The following is a 17451-nucleotide window of genomic DNA, read 5'->3' on the forward strand; positions in this document are numbered from 1 at the left end:
AGATGGTGAGAAATAAGATTCTCTGGTCTGATGAGACCAAGATAGAACTTTTTGGCCTTAATTCTAAGCGGTATGTGTGGAGACAACCAGACACTGCTCATCACTTGTCCAATACAGTCCCCACAGTGAAGCATGGCGGTGGCAGCATCATGCTGTGGGGGTGTTTTTCAGCTGCAGGGACAGGACGACTGGTTGCAATCGAGGGAAAGATGAATGCGGCCAAATACAGGGATATCCTCGACAAAAACCTTCTCCAGAGTGCTAAGGACCTCAGACTGGGCCGAAGGTTTACCTTCCAACAAGACAATGACCCTAAGCACACAGCTAAAATAACGAAGGAGTGGCTTCACAACAACTCTGTGACTGTTCTTGAATGGCCCAGCCAGAGCCCTGACTTAAACCCAATTGAGCATCTCTGGAGAGACCTAAAAATGGCTGTCCACCAACGTTTACCATCCAACATGACAGAACTGGAGAGGATCTGCGAGGAGGAATGGCAGAGGATCCCCAAATCCAGGTGTGAAAAACTTGTTGCATCTTTCCCAAGAAGACTCATGGCTGTATTAGCTCAAAAGGGTGCTTCTACTAAATACTGAGCAAAGGGTCTGAATACTTAGGACCATGTGATATTTCAGTTTTTCTTTTTTAATAAATCTGCAACAATTTCAAAAATTCTTTTTTTTGTCTGTCAATATGGGGTGCTGTGTGTACATTAATGAGGGAAAAAATTAATTTAAATGATTTTAGCAAATGGCTGCAATATAACAAAGAGTGAAAAATTGAAGGGGGTCTGAATACTTTCCGTACCCACTGTACAACAAGAGAGAAGGGAAGGACTGAGAGGGGCAACCACAAAACGTAAGGAAATGAAAACTGTACCATGTGATAAAGATCTGTCATGGAAGAACGACAGCACTAACAAGCCATAGAATTAAACACCAAGTTTCATTATCTGACAGGCCTGCCTTCCAATTACAAAACTGGTTAGGATGAAAACCTACAGCCACTGCGGACCTCCAGAAACGGGAGTCGAGTACACCTTTGACTGATAATGAAAACCAACACAAATGAGCCAGGAGCCGAGTGACAGTGCAGCGGCCTTGCCGATTTATTTTCATGCTCCATTGGTCTGTATTTGTTACAATCAGCTGATTTCTAACATTGCGCTCAGCACTACGTACTCATCGACATGCTCGACAGCGGCGGCGTCACCCTCGCCTTTCATTCTCTTGGTTCCGCTGAGCTGTGACGTCACCTGCCAACACGGGAGTGCGGCACAAGATGAGATTTGACGCCACCGCGATCGTCCTGTTAATGGGAATGTCATCAGAAGAGCAAACACCACGCTAGCAACCTAAAAATGCTGATCTCGTTACTCGAATTCAGAACAAAGTAATAAAACAAACGGCCTCTTACAGCGGACAGTTACGTCATTAGGAAGCAGAAATGACAGGAATAACATTGGAAGAAATCAAAGTACACAAAGGTGAAATTATCATGGAGAGGTTTTCTCGTTAAGGCTTGTGGTTCCTGTGCTGTTTTGGTTAGTATATGGCTGGTACTGGATTTAATAATAATAAAAAAAATCTTTTTAAAATTTTTTGCGCCATTCGTTGTGAAAGCCATCTGAGGGAAAAGAAAGATCTTCATATGCAGCATGAGTGTCAGTAGCCCTATAAGAAAACTTGTTCATCCTGAAGTATTCTGTATAAATACGTTAAACTACGCAAACAAGCGCCGTCCTGTAATGAAATAGTGTCCCATTTGCATATTAGAAAAAACGATTTTCGCTGTAAGATTGAATAAAAAGGATTAAATCGAGAATGTCCTGAAGGTCTTTGTGACGGTGGCTAATGTAGCAAAGAGTACAAACTACCTGCATTAAGGGGATTTTGTTTTTTTTTTGTTTTTTTTTAAAGTTTTAACAAAATCTGTCCTCGGTCATCAGGCTGACAAGCGAGCTGCTGCTTCCTCTTCTGCATCGGCTCTGTTGGCATTGATTTCCGCCAGCGTTCGGGCGAAACGAGACCACTCGTCACTGCGTGGAACTGCAATTTGCTGTAAAAGAAAAAAATAAAAATGTTAATAGGTATATACTTTGTCCCTAGGTGGTAATTCAAAATGAATAAATATGATTATTATTATTATGTGGCTGACACCTTTATCCAAGGCAAGCTGCAATATCTCAGATACAACTGGTAACATTTCTTTTGGTTTGGTTTTCCAATTGGAGCACAGACAGGTGAAGTGACGTGGACTCTCCGGTGACAGTGGCAGAGAAGAGGACACTACAGAAGCTGCTATCGATTATGAACAATGAACATCACCCACAATACACCACCATAATTAAGCAGAGGAGTTTGTTTAGTGGTAGGCTGCTATCACAGAACTGCAATACGAACAGATAGATACAAGAGATCTCGTGTCCCCAGAACCATTCCACTCTTTAAATCTTCCCAAAAGGCGCTGGGGGGCAGTTGAGTTCAGGGCCTGATGCTCCTTCTCTGTTCATGAGTTACATTAGCTGGTGTATTAGCTATGCACTACATCTGATATCAACTACCTGGTCACTACTGCATAACCTCTTCATAATGTGTCACTTTACACGTGTTAACCTATTAGCATAGGCCAAGTCACTTTAGCATCTGTCACTTTATTGTTATGTGCCACCTGCCACTTTGGTAGTATATTATTTAACATTATTTGCACAATTCCTGTTGCACTGTATGCACCATCTATATTAGCTGTATTGGACTGTAAGATTACAACCCCAACGTACGTAATGTTATTCATATAGAGTACAGTATTTTGCGCACCATAAGGCGCACTGGATTGAAAGGCGCACTCTCAATTGCGGGGCTTATTTCTGTACTTAAGCCATACATAAGGCGCACCGTATTATTCGGCGCATGCAAAAACAAGGTAACAGAAGCAAAACAATGAGTTTAGTTAAACCTTATTCTACTACGTATTTAAAAATACACTCACATTGTTTTTTGATCAGTCTGTTGTCACAAATCCATCGAAGTCCTCACCTTCTGTATCTGAATTGAACAGATGGGCAAGTTCGCCATCAAACATGCCGGTTTCCCTCTCGTCATTGTCGGAGTCAGTCTCGTTGCCGGGTGGCTGTTCAGCAATGATTCCAGCTTTCGCGTAAGCTCAGACAATAGTCGAAGCAGACACCTTAGCTCAGGCATCCACAATCCATTCACATATGGTGGCGTAACTCACCCGGCGCTGCCTTCCAGTCTTAGTAAAGGTGTGTTCGCCGTCTCTCATCCATCGCTCCCATGACGCTCGCATCTTCACTTTGAACGCCCTGTTTACACCGATGTCCAGCGGTTGGAGTTCTTTTGTTAATCCTCCTGGAATGATGGCAAGCTCCGTATTCATTTGCTTCACTTGTTTTTTCACAGTAGCGGTGATATGGGCACGCATGGAGTCGCAGATCAACAAAGACGGTGATGCATGGAAAAACCCGCCCGGTCTCTTCACATACACCTCTCTCAGCCACTCTCTCATTTTCTCCTCGTCCATCCAGCCCTTTGGATTGGCCTTAACGATGACTCCGGCTGGAAACTTTTCTTTTGGCAGCGTCTTCCTCTTAAAAATGACCATAGGTGGTAGTTTCTGTCCATTACCGTGGCAACCAAGAACAACAGTGAAAGACGACTTCTCATGCCCCGTGGTGCGTATGGATACCATGCTGGTCCCCTTTTTCTCCACAGTATGGTTCACGGGGATGTCAAAAGTGAGAGGGACCTCGTCCATGTTGGTGATGTGGTTGGGCTGGATTTTTTTGTCGGTAATCTTGTTGCTGCAGTAGGTGCGGAAGATGGTCAGCTTTTCTTTGTAATCCGCTGGCAGTTGCTGCGCCACGGTAGTTTGTGCGCGGATGGCGAGATGGCGCCTTTTCATAAAACGAAAGCACCAAGACGGACCTCCTTGAAAGTGCTCGAGCTTCATGTCTTGTGCTATCGTTATTGTCTTCAGTCGAATGGTGACTGTAGAGACGCTTCTCCCGGCTGCTCTTTGTTCAAGAATCCATTGTTCAAGTTGGTCTTCCAACTCTGGCCACCTCGCCTTGTTCCCGCGGAAACTCTTTTTTGTCTTTTTAACTTGGCGCAATTCATTCTCCTGCTTCCTCCACTTCCGAACCATAGATTCATTGATTTTAAATTCTCTCGCTGCTGCTCTATTCCCATTTACAACCGCGTAACTGATAGCCTGTAGTTTGAATTGTGCATCGTAAGCATGTCTCTTCTCTGATGCCATTTTCAGGGTCCTTAGCCAAACAAATGTGGTTTCGCAGTGCACCAGTAGTACAATATACCTACCTGCCGTAGGCGTGGCGGAGGTAAGTGTACGTGGCTTTACGTAATGTTCTGCAATTGGTTTATCGCTGCCAGCGTTCATAGTGTACGTATTACTACGTCCCTATGTCGGCAGGAAATGGTCCGACAGTCAATCAAGCACAGCACTTACTAAAATGCACAACAACATTTTTACAGATTTTGGAACTCAGTGCACACATAAGGTGCACCGAATTTAAAGACGCACCGTGGATTTTTGAGAAAATTAAAGGCTTTTAAGTGCGCCTTATAGTGCGCAAAATACTGTATGCGTAAATGTTTGTATCTGACTTGGAATAATCTTAGGCTACTGGTAATTAAATATCTCTCAGGATCAATAAAGTATCTATCTATCTATGCCAATCACACTAATATAATATCTATTTATGATATTGTGCCTTTTATCTATCTATGTATTATATAGTGCCTTTCCTATCTATCTATCTAATCCTGCCAGCCACACTCATATAATATCTATTTATGATATAGTCCCTTCTATCTATCTATCTATCTATCTATCTATCTATCTATCTATCTATCTATCTATCTATCTATCTATCTATCTATCTATCTCTGCCAGCCACACTCATATAATATCTATTTATGATATAGTCCCTTCTATCTATCTATCTATTATATAGTGCCTTTCCTATCTACCTATCTATCTCACAGTGGTGTCAGTAGTGGGCTATGTGCCCACGACCATCAGGAGTTGAAATCCAAAGCCTTAGCCACTGCGCCACTCTGCCATATTATTATATCCGATTTAAGGCAGGCGTGTTTTCTTTAATTGGGCTCACCAAGCAGCTGCATGATTTCTGATTACAGTTCTTGAGCTTTTTTTTAATCCTCGTACCCCAAGCAGCAGCACCTCATACTGCATGTGCTGCATGTGTGTAATGTCAATTAAATAAACTCTACCCACGTATCCTAACCAGGGCCACGTCACCACGGTCTGCGTGGATCCTGATGTTTTTAGTATCTTGTAAAATACGGCCTCCTTTCAAATAAACTCCCACCACAAAGCAATTCCTACTTGCGTTACTTTAACACGTTTGCTCCTGTTAAGCAAAACAATAAAGCCAAAAATGTGCAAGAATTTCAACAATCCTGTTTTCAATTTTTCATTCAGGGCTGTTGTGTGTTGTTTTCATGAGGGGGGAAAATGAATTTAAATGATTTTAACAGAAGACTACAACAGTAGTCCTGGAAGACTGTTATTGAAAAGGTTGTGTTTATTTAAATTTTCTAAAGACTGAAAACCCCCAAACATAGTGAAGTTAGTAAATAGGACACCTTTGTGAATCCACCATATTGGACTTTGTTGGTGAGCCAAGGAGGCCGCACAGGGGACCCCAATGGCAGCTTTACTGGGACATTTTTTGTTTCCACAGAAGAGAGAAGGGAAACAAACAACACCATTTCAGATGATTTCCTTTACTGTGTCGACACCAAAGCTCCCCTCAAATCTCAACTACAGTTTGCCATTCTTATTTTATTAACATTATACTGTGATCTCGAAATATCAATAATGTCATTGCCTCTAGCGATTAAGAGAGCTAACACACACACACACTCACACGTTTCTCACAGACAGTAACTCTTAATATCATCAATTTTTGAATACCGCGTGTATGAAAAGAGCCATCACATTTTACTTCATTTCACAGCAGTAAACAACAAAAAGGGACACTTTCTGTCTCTTCTTCACTGCCTGTGCTTTTAGTGTCAAAAGATCAGATATAATTTTCTAACCATCACTGTGAATGACCTCTTGCTGTGCAACATGAAGATCTACAATTATGCCGCAGCTGAATGTCGCCCTGCCAATTCAAAAGCGTTAACAGACATTTAAAGCTCTTATTTGTTTGGAAGCCATTCCTTTAGGCAGCGTCTCTGACAAAGTTGTGTAAAGTGAAAAAGAGTTACGACAAAGAACTGAAATCCCCAAGCTTTCAACAAGAAATTGAATTAAAATGTAAGCAAACAAAATTAAAACCTGAAACTTGATGTTAATTTCTTATACGCCAACACTTTAAAATGCTGACAGCACAGAAACTCTTTGCTCGAAACGTGTATCAACAGTACACTGAGGAGCTTTAATGGCTTCTTCATTTCCTCAATGCAGTAATTCCAATGCAAGGTTGTGGGGGGTCTGAGCCTGAATCTCTCAATCAGTCACTTATTTTTTTTATTTTACACACCTTACTGTCACTCATAATGGCGTTTTACATGAGTGGTGCAACTCAAGAGGAGGAAAGTGCGCATCAGGCCTCGACTGCCTCCCAATTCATAACAACATGCTGTGCTGTGTGATTTGTATCACCTGCTACTGTAATTAATATTCACATTTTCCTGTTTATACGTAGCCATGGACTTCACTGCAAAATACAAATTGATTTTTTTTTTCTCAAAATGATTTATAAGACGAAAGGGGAAAGTTTCTGTAAAATTTCTTTTTTCTCCTTTTTTAGTCTGAATTCCAGTCCAGGTACAGATAAGCCCTCTCAGATCCCACACATTCAAGACTCCACAGTTGGATGTTTCACAAAGTGATTTATACACCTAAAATTTCTAATCTACTGTATTTACTCACGTACAAGTCGGGTCTTGAAACCCAAAAAAATCAATCATAAAATCAGACCCTGGCTTTTACGCCCGTTCAAAAATGCGACACTTAATTTTTATTTATCTTCTTGTCTCGTCCAATCTCGCACCAGTTTCTCAGACGCATCGAATTTTGTTGCAGCAGCACAGCTACCAATTTCTTTCGCTAATTCAGCGACGTTTATCTTAAAACCAGCTACATATTTTCTTCTGATCGAACGCTCCATCGCAGATAAGGGATGCTCTTATGATAAAGGTGTATGAGGGTGTGAGATACAAAAAACACAAAACAGTGCAAACGTTGCATCGGAATAATTCGGTTATTACCGTGTGGTCTCATAGGCACAATAGATAGAAAAAAAAAAGGCCGTGTGCTCCGTCGTTACTCTCTCAGGTGGCCGTTAGCATATCGTAATCTGTTGGACCGATAGCGTGAGTTTTCCACATTCGACTTATACGACCGACATTATAAAACACCACAAATTATAAGGTAAAATCAAGTCCCGACTTATATGCGAGTACATACGGTACTCAAATTTGTGACAATCGAATCACAACATATGAAATTTGACATAAAGTATCTATCTATCTATCTATCTATCTATCTATCTATCTATCTATCTATCTATCTATCTATCTATCTATCAGTACAAACTTTGCAAAGTAAGACTTCTACTTTAAATCTCTTTTTTTAGTCATCTAAATCTGAATTCCAGTCCCACTGCAGACAAGCCCTCTCAGATCCCACACATTCAGATTTCACCGTTGGATATTTCACAACGACGCTATCAGTCAGGGCTAAGCAACAGAAAGAGCGGGGATGCCTGAGAACTCCTGTCTGCAGTTGGAGGATTCTGAAACCTTTTCTTATCTAAGAAGCAACCACAAAGGGATATAAATATTCTCTACACTAGGCTTCTGCTGATCGACAGTCATTGCTGATGATTTAAAGCACGATTAAAATCTATCTATCTATCTATCTATCTATCTATCTATCTATCTATCTATCTATCTATCTATCTATCTATCTATCTATCTATCTATCTATCTATCTATCTATCTATCTATCTAAAACATTGAAAATACCGTGCTTACACTAGGCCCTTGTATCCCAATTGTATGGACAGGCTCCAAAAACACTGCACGCACTGCACTTACGCTAAAAACTTAAATACTTATTCAGCGAAAAGATACAAATATTATTACATTTTCTGTCACACAGTGCAAATTATCAAACTGACAATCTCCACTAGTATGGGGGTAATGCATTTTTGTATTCTTTACATTTTTGTTGATAATGAAGGACCTGGACAGAAGCAGTTTGCGGGATATGACAAACAGAGGACCTGAGAGGCAGACGATGTGCTATAAACACTGCAGTGTCACACTTCTGCCCAAAGCCGCAAGTGTGCTGTGATCAGTCTAGAAGTGTCAACGGAATCAAGACCAGGGAGATTAATGACCGCATGCATTGGCTCACGTCTTTCTGTATTTGTGAAAGAGTGCAGCCTCTCATCTTGCTGTGAAAAATTTTGGAAATCTGTACCCTTCAAAAACGGGTCACAGCCAGCGTTATGGTGTCTTGCCACTGGTGTTGGCTGCTAACACCTTATCCAGTTTTCTGGAATAAATAAACCCTCTGTGAGCCAGCACGCTTGGAACGAGTGTTGTGCTCTCCTGTCAGCTCTGCTCGCACATTCCCAGACTAGTCTGGCATTGCTAATCCAACCAAAGTGAGTGAGACACGGGCATTAGAGAGACCTGACAGTGGCCAACTGGCAAACTCGCAAGACTCACGCACAGAGGACATAAGAATCATTGAGCTCACTACTAGATACTTAAGTCAGGTTGGTTGGATTTCCCTTGATGGCCAAAGTAGGAGATGGAATTGGTTTACTTTTTGTTTGGAACTTTTTAAGATTGCAGTATTGGGTGCCCTCCAGTAATATCTGCACCCTTGGTAAAGAAAAGCAAAATGGGCCATAAAAAAGGTCTGCTTATCTTCTTGATCATACATTCAAAATAGTAACAAAAATCTAACTCAGCGTTTTTCTGGTGTCTGTAGCGTCAGGTGAGTGTGGATTAAACACCGACCATTTTTCTGCTTATTGCAGCGAATCAGACCGTCCAAATGGGCTTTCACCACATGCGTTCAGTTGGATGCGTGTTCGGATGGCATCAAAAAAATGTTGCATGTAGCTTTTTCTTGGCGTCAATTTCTGCCAAAATCCCAATGAGCGTGAAGAAAACGTCTGTATTGTGTTTAGATGTCGTTCATTTAATGTTTTGGAGGACCAGACAGGTCCCATGACTATGTGTGTGTGTTGAGGAGCATGCACCGGTACAGTGTGTTGCCACACCCACTACATGACGAAACAACTCGGGAACCCGGTTGGCAACCCCCCAGGCAGACACGCGGTCCAGTCCCACTCTCCGGAAAATGGCCCTCTATCTGTCACAGCCAGGTGTTACATTGGTGACCCTTTGGCCTGGTCCAGCCACTCGGGTCCCCAACAATGAGGATCTTACGAGCCGGCTCACCCTCGGAGAAACGCGCCACATGGCCGTAGTGCCGTAACTGACGCTCCCTCACAATGCAGGTCATGTGCCTTATTCGGGACTCCATGAGCAACACAAAGTCAAACCAGCGGTACCCAAGGATTCTCCAAAGAGACACAGTACTGAAGGAGTCCAGTCTTTGTCTCATGTCACTGGATAGCGTCCATGTCTCACAACCATATAGTAAGACAGAAATCACCAGGACTCTAAAGACTTGGACCCTCATCCTTTTACACAGATATCAGGAGCGCCACACAGTGACTTTATGACCCCCCATGCACTCCCAATCTGTCTAATAACTTCATATTTAGAGTCACCAGAGGCATGAATGTCACTGCTGAGGTAAGTAAACCTCTCGCTGAGGTCAACACTCTCTCCGCAGACAGACACACTGCTGATGGCCATGCCCATGAGGTCATTAAAGGCGTGGATGTTGGTTTTTATCAGGACACTCACAAGTCCAGACACTCAGACTCCTCACTCAGTCTCTCGAGCGCCCCGATCAGATCCTCCATTAACTCCGCGAAGATCACAGCATCGTCAGCAAAGTCAAGATCCGTGAACCTTTCTTCGCTAACAGATGCTGGACCCCACAGCCTTGCCCAACACCCAGTCCATACAAGCATTGAACAGAGTAGGAGCAGAACACACCCATAACGAACCCCAGAATCAACTGGGAAAAATATCAAATAACAGACTACTGTACGAGCAGCAGGGTCACCTTCCACCTGAAATGCCCCGATAGCAAAATGCTGTCAATCAAAAAGAGGGCCTGCCACTTTGCCAGTTCCTCCTATCATTATGCAGCAGCAGCAGCAGCTCAGTGTCCTTTCAGCCCTCTGGAAATGATGATTTGAAGCATCTGTCCAATAAATGGGTGGCTTTGCTGCACTGAAAACAAAGCATATTCTGAAGTGTTACTGAAGTCCAGTGAAGCTGCACTTCCATGGGTTTCAATGGATCGCGCTGCCATGGGAATGTATGAGAAAAATAAAAATTGCTTTAGATGATCTGCTGATTATGACTGAACTAGCAATGAAGATAAACACGTTCTAGCACGCTCTTTGTAATAGCAACGTAAATACAACTGTACATATTTGACAATTTTTTTTGTGACATTTTAGAGGAGGCGGACCTTCCCTTGTAGTCTTAGAGAAGTCGCCTCTGGTGCCAATACTCATGGAGGGCACTGTAATTCTGCCTCCTTAGATGTGTCCAACTGTATAGATCTCCTTCATGTAAGTCAGAAATGGATGAGACTTTAGGGTTATCTTTCTTTCTTCCATGGGAAGAGTGGTGGCTCGGTGGATAGGGATCTCTGTCAGCATTTGGAAGGTTGCCGGTTCGAATCCCACAAATGCCAGAAGCGACTCTACTCCGCTGGGCCCTTGAGTAAGGCCCTTAACCTACAATTGCTTCGTCCCAGGTATGACGTTAATTTGAATTCAGCCCTGCAAGCAAGCAGGTCCTTCAACTAACAGGGAAAACTCAGGGGTTGGTGGTAGGATTGGCACTCCAGCCACCTTACACTGCTCCAGTGTGGCGCTGAGGTGTCACCCGCTGCACTCGGGGTCCCAACCCAGGTGGTTCGTCGTGTGGTGGGTGCAGCAACACGCCATCAGCGCATGCTCCCAACCTCTTTCATCTGCTCCTAGCTCAATGATCTTTCCATAGTGAAAGAAAGACAATAGAGTGGCAAAAGGATCATTTAATACAGTTTGAAAATTCTTACCTCTCCGACATCGTAGATGAGGATCTGCCCATCTGAATCACCAACAGCAATTTCTCTTCCAGAATGAGCCCATCGAACGCGATTCAGAGCAGGATTGCCCTCCACCATTATACTGGCTGTGGGAACCTACAACAGAGCAGTAACATGGCGTTTAGTGTGTGAGAAGCTAATGAGGGCAGCCTCGGGCAACGCAAGTGACTCACCTCGAACCATGAAAGGAGTTCACCTGAGACTGATGAGAGTGTGTTTTGTGAGAAGAGACTTTGTGGGAAACTTGATAAACCACCCCACTTTATGTTCTTTTTTATTATATGCCCATCAGCTGACATTTGTTTGGTTTATTAAAGTATTCTACTTTGGCATTGTGTGTAAGGGCAGTAATTGTGGATTTTTAATTACAGGATGACATAATTTGCCAAAGCAGCAAAAAGACATTTCTGTCAGAACTTAGTGAACAAAACGTCTAAACAATAAGTGTAGTTTTAGCCAAAAACCACAAAAACCAAACTGTCCTCATGCATGACAACACCTGAAGAGACCTACAACAGGAGGACACTTCATTCTTCCTGGAAAGAAACGGAGGCCAATCACACTCCAGTCTGAAAGGATAACACACAAACACACAGGGGACACAGAAAGTATTCAAACCGCTACACTTTCTGCCCATTTTATTGCACTGTACTTTTAATTTTAAACAGATACATTTGCCTTTTTTGCCCATCAGTCTACACTCAATAACCCATAATGACAAAGTGTAAACGTGATTACAGAAAGGTTTGCAAACTTACTTAAAAATGAAAAATGGAGACCTCTCCTTCACAGAAGTATTGAGACCCTTAATTCTGTACTTTGTAGAAGTCCCTTGGGCAACACTTACAGCTCTGAGTCTTCTTGGCCAAGTCTCCACAAGTTTGGCACACCCCGATTTGGGCAGTTTATCCCACCCTGTCACGCTCTGTCAGACTGGATGGGAAAGTGTCCGTGGACTGCCATCTTCAGGTCTCTCCTCAGATGTTCAAGTCTGGGTTTTGAAGAGAGACAGACTTGTCCCAAAGTCACTCCAGCATTCTCTTGGCTGTATGCTTCAGGTTATTATTGTGCGGAAAGTTCAATTATTGCCCCGTTCCGTGGTCATGTGCACTCCGGAGCAGATTTTATTCATCATTTTCTCAATTCAGTCACCATGTCCTTGCCATTGAGAAGCATCCCCACAGCATGATGCCGCCACTACCACCACCATGCTTTACCGTACAGATGGTATCAGTTGGGTGATTAGCAGTGCCTGGTCTCACCAGATTTGGTGTTTGATGTTCAGCCCAAAGAGTTCTATTTTTGTTGCATCAGACCACAGAATCTTTTCCTCATACACTCAAATTCCTTTAAATAAAGATAGATGCCTTCTCTTCAACAGTGGCTTTCGCCTAGCCACACTACCATAAACACCTCATTGATGGAGTGCTGCCGAGATGGTTGTCCTCCTGACAGGTTTTCCCATCACAGAAAAGGACTTCTGAAGATCTGTTAAGAGTGACCATTGGCTTCTTGGTCACAGGTCCTTCTTGCCTGGTTACTCAGTTTGGCCAGAAAGCCAACAATTGGAAAAGATCTGGCTGTTCCAAACTTCTTCCATTTACTTCACAATTATCAAAGCCACCGTGCTCCTGGGAACACTGAAACCTTTAGAAATGGTCTGATCCCCTTGTTCTGATCTGTGTACCTCATCACAATGTAATCATGGATTTCAGCGCTTGGCTTTTGTCCTGACATGCAGTGTGAATTGTAGACCTTCTATACAAAGTCCAATCAATCCAGTTTAACACTCCAGTCAAGTTGTAAACACTTCTGAATGAGAATTAAAGCAAACAGAATGGGCCTGAGCACAACTTGGAGGGTCACACACAGCAAAGGGTCTGAACACTCCTAGGAATGAAAGATGTCAGTTTTTGATTTTTAATAAATTTGCAAACCTTTCTGAACACGTCTTCACTTTGTCATAATGGGTTATTGAGTGTAGAGTGTAAATTACAAATGTGTCAATTTAAAAATAAATCTACAACATAATAAGAAGGCAGCTCGATTTTTTTTGTCGATTTTCGTAAAGCATTCGACTCAGTTGATGGGAGTTGCCCTGTGAGACATCCTGAGGGTTTGGGGGATCCCCTCGAGGTTGCTGGATATCATGGCCGGCCTATACACTGGTACTGTGAGTGCTGCTGTGCAGAGTGGAGGCTGAACCTCGGTGATTTTCCCAGTTGATTCTGGGGTTTGTCAGCGGTGTGTTCTACCCTTACTCTGTTCAATGCTTGTATGGACTGGGTGTTGGGCAAGGCTGTGGGGTATCTGTTGGTGAAGAGAGATTCACTGAGCTTGACTTTGCTGACGATGTTGTGATCTTCGTGGAGTCAATGGAGGCTCTGATCAGGGGTCTCGAGAGTCTGAGTGTCTGGGCTTGCGAAGCTCCTGATAAAAACCAAGAGCCAGGCCTTTAATGACCTCTTGGGCACAGCCATCAGCAATGTGTCCGTCTGCGGAGAGAGTGTCGACCTCGTCGAGAGGTGGCAGTGACATTCACATCTCTGGTGACTCTTCCTATGAAGTCAGTAGATGGATTGGGAGAGCATGGGGGGCCCTTAGGTCACTGGAAAGGAGTGTGTGGCACTCCCAATATCTACGCAAAAGGACGAAGGTCCAAGTCTTTCTTGCTATATGGTTGTAACACATGGACGCTATCCAGTGACCTGAGATGAAGACTGGACTCCTTTGGTACTGTATCTCTCTGGAAAATCCTTGGGTACCATTGGTTTGACTTTGTGCCAAATGAGCAGTTGCTCATGGGGACCCGAATGAGACACATTACCTGCATTGTGAGGGAGCGTCAGTTACAGCACTACGGCCATGTGGCGCAATTCCCCGAGGGTGATCCGGCTCGTAAGATCCTCATTGTTGGGGACCTGAGTAGCTGGACCAGGCCAAGGGGTCGGCCACATAACACCTGGCTGTGGCAGATAGAGGGTCATTTCCGGACGATGGGACTGGACCGTGCGTCGAGTTGTTTTGTTGTGTGGTGGGTGCGGCAACGAGCTGTACCAGTGCATGCTCCCCAACTTGACTTGACTTGACTTGACAGTACTTTCTGAATACACTTGTAGCACTGCTACTAAATAAGAACTGCATCTCCCAGCAGTCCTTTCTGGGGCTGCTACGGTCAAAGGTGGTCAAAGGTAGTTAAAAGGAGGGCAGAGGGCAAAAGGAGAAAAAAATTTGTTTTGTTTGGTGCGTTGTGTGTTGCATTTATCTGTCGTGCTGCCTGCTGCTGTTGTTGTTGGAACTTTAATTAATCATTGTGTCCTGGACTGTATTCATTTGTTGGGGTCTGGATCATCTGTCTACAAGTGCACTGAGGACTGCGTTTGGATTCATTGGTTTTCCGGAAGAGTGGAGCGCTCCTGAACCATCCATCCGATTTCATCCTTTCAGTAACTACCGGTAGGACTGTGTTTTCTTTCACCCTTTCAACATACAGATCGCTGGACTTAACTTCGTCACTTCTCATCTTCATCCGGTTTGGGTTTCATGGACTTTTCTGTGTGGTGTTTGTGTATATGTGTTAAATGTAATATCGCCGAAGGGGTCAGGGGTGGTATTACTGTTTCAGTTTAGTTATTTTTGTTTCATTATATGCTTAATTGTTTGCCTTTCCCAGTGTGCTTTATTGGTCTCTGTTGTGAGTGTGTGTGGGTCGATCCAAGGCTGGGGACGTTCCTGGGATCTCCTCTATTAAAATAAATAAATCACCGTCACCTTTGACGGTGTGAATCTTAGCGGCTATAGACCGCTATACAATGTACATTATAGAAGTTCACTTTATGTTTCTTAGGTTAGTGCTAAGATGGTCAATACTAGAGAGGGAAATAACAAATATTTTCAATTATAATAAAGCCGTATAGAGATAACTCAGGGTTAAATGTATGCTCATCACCTCTGTGTGTAACTGGAGTTTATAGTCTGATATACAAACATGAGGCCGTGCCCTTTGTCAGACATTTCCACCATGTGTAAGATAACACAGCTAACTAAACGGATACTCATGAAAAACTAGGAATGGCTGGTAGGCCAAAAACGGTCAAGTCCACATTTGAGTGACATTTGGTTACATTTATTTTGTGACTTTCTCATGGTCACACAGAGTCAGTTGCCAGTGGGATTTGAATTTACAACCCGGTTAAAAGCTTAAACTGCTACGCCATAAATTCATAACGTTGCTGGCAAGTGCTTCCTGCTTGTGAAAACGGATGGAAGATTAATGACATCCCATGTCCTCAGATTCGTAAAAACGAAAGATTTTGTTTTTTATTTTGGAGTTTTAAATGGTGTTATCAGAAATAACCAACAGATTAATGTAGACAAAAAAGAAAGCATTTCCTACGCTAAAGTGTCTGCTAAATGAATTGTCTGTATGCTCCTCCTGTATATTTTAATGTATGACCCCTGGATAGTCGTTTTCTGACCTGCTCATCCAATTTAGGGTGGGCCTGTAGTCCATCCTGGTAGCATCAGGAACCAGCCCTGGATGAGGTACCAGTCCCTCACACACACTCACACACACACCGTCACTAGACTTCAATGCTTAAATGTCAAAGGGTACTCAAATGCAGCTCTTCTCTTGTTAAGTGACCCAAAGTGTGCCATATCCTTGCCCTCCTGCACAAACTAATCCTTCAGTGCCCAGTGTTTGTTTTGGCCCTTGCTGTGCTTTCTTTATTTTCACCACCACAACAGCAAGTCTTTATACCCCTGAGCGTAAATCACTTGACTTTACGCGGGTGATTACAATTGCAAAGAGACTGGACTGAGAGAATGCTGACAAAGAGAGTGAAGAACTGTGGAGGCAGACGGGTAGACAAAGTGACTAAAGATGGTCTCCCACTCTGCTTCATCCGGGTCAATGTTGGGATAGTTTACACTTCCACAAAAATAAACTTGTGCCTAAAAGAAAAACACACACACACACCATCTTCAAGTTCTGCTTCTTGGTCAACTGCGACGTTCATTTTACACTAAACCAGCTCTGAACTGATGTGCTCCTAACATGACACTCGCCGTGTTTTATGACCATCTGACAGATGCATTTGAAGAAGTTAAAAAAGAAAAAGTCATTTAGGTAGCACCAGCTATTTAAAAGAAGTGTGGCAAGGCAGATGATTGCACAAAATGTTTACCCCTGCACTAAGAGCTGTCTCGTCAAACAGTTTCTCTTAATAGTCGTGAGTGACATCCTTGATTTATTATCACCAAAGGAGGGCTGTAATAATTTCTTGGGTTACAATGCTTCCCAGTTAACAATTACAACACTCTCAAAATGAGTTTATTATTTAATTAGAACTAAAACAAAACTGGAGAAATATTAAAGCACCTTCAGAAAGCATTCAGGCCCCTTCACCTTTTTAGGTTGCAGCGTTACACTACAATCCTCTAAATTCATTTTTTCCCTCATCAAGTTACACTCAACACCCCAGAATGACAAACTGAAAGCAAGATTTTAGGAATTTTTGCAAATTTATTAAACTAAAGAAGTCCATTGTGACAAGCATTCTAGCCTTTAATCAGTACTCATTGGAAGACTCTTTGGCAGCGACTCCAGCTTGGAGTCTTCTTGGGTTTGACGTGACAAGTGGGGATTTTCTGCCATTCTTCTCTGCAGATCCTCTCAAGTTTTGGATGGAGACCTTCGATGGACTGCTGCTTTCAGGTCTCTCCAGAGATGGTTGATTGGGTTCAAGTCCAGGTTCTGGCCGGGTCACTCAAGGATCTTCACAGAGTTGTCCCTAAGCCGTGTTGTCTTTGCTTTGTGCTTTAGGTCACTGTCCTGATGCTAGGTGAACCTTCAGAACAGTGTGATGTCCAAGGCACTTTGCAGCAGGTTTTCATTAACTCTTTCAGGATGGATGTGAACTTTTTGATGGTGGCAATCAACTGTAAATGGTGACAAAACCAGCTGTTATGTTTTAGTTGGACTCTCGTTGCTCAAAGAAAAGAAAGTTAGCTTCATTGGTTTGAGTGAAATTCCCTGCGCTCATGTGAGTAGCAAGGAACATACAACAGCAAAAATGGCATCAACAACTGGCGAGATGGAAGTGAAAGCATAAAGCAAAATACGCCATGGATGATGTTTTGCATATATGGACTCTTGACCTGTCG

General features: G+C 43.0%; 1 protein-coding gene across 6 annotated transcripts in view; it reads right to left on the reverse strand.

Annotated features, from left to right (window-relative positions):
- Window positions 1-1890: 1890 nt before the first annotated feature.
- LOC114655371 (cytoplasmic dynein 1 intermediate chain 2) overlaps window positions 1891-17451 on the reverse strand; it is a 171047-nt gene continuing 155486 nt past the window's right edge. For all 6 annotated transcript variants that reach the window (XM_028806304.2, XM_028806302.2, XM_051930632.1 and 3 more), the window contains 2 exons: window positions 11254-11379; window positions 1891-2058 (listed from right to left, as the gene is read on the reverse strand). In XM_028806304.2, the coding sequence (XP_028662137.1) occupies window positions 1945-2058; window positions 11254-11379 (240 nt within the window). In that variant the 3' untranslated portion in view covers window positions 1891-1944. The remainder of the gene's footprint in view (window positions 2059-11253; window positions 11380-17451) is intronic.

The sequence above is a fragment of the Erpetoichthys calabaricus genome, chromosome 8 (genome assembly GCF_900747795.2).
Source record: "Erpetoichthys calabaricus chromosome 8, fErpCal1.3, whole genome shotgun sequence".
Classification (NCBI taxonomy): Eukaryota; Metazoa; Chordata; class Cladistia; order Polypteriformes; family Polypteridae; genus Erpetoichthys; species Erpetoichthys calabaricus.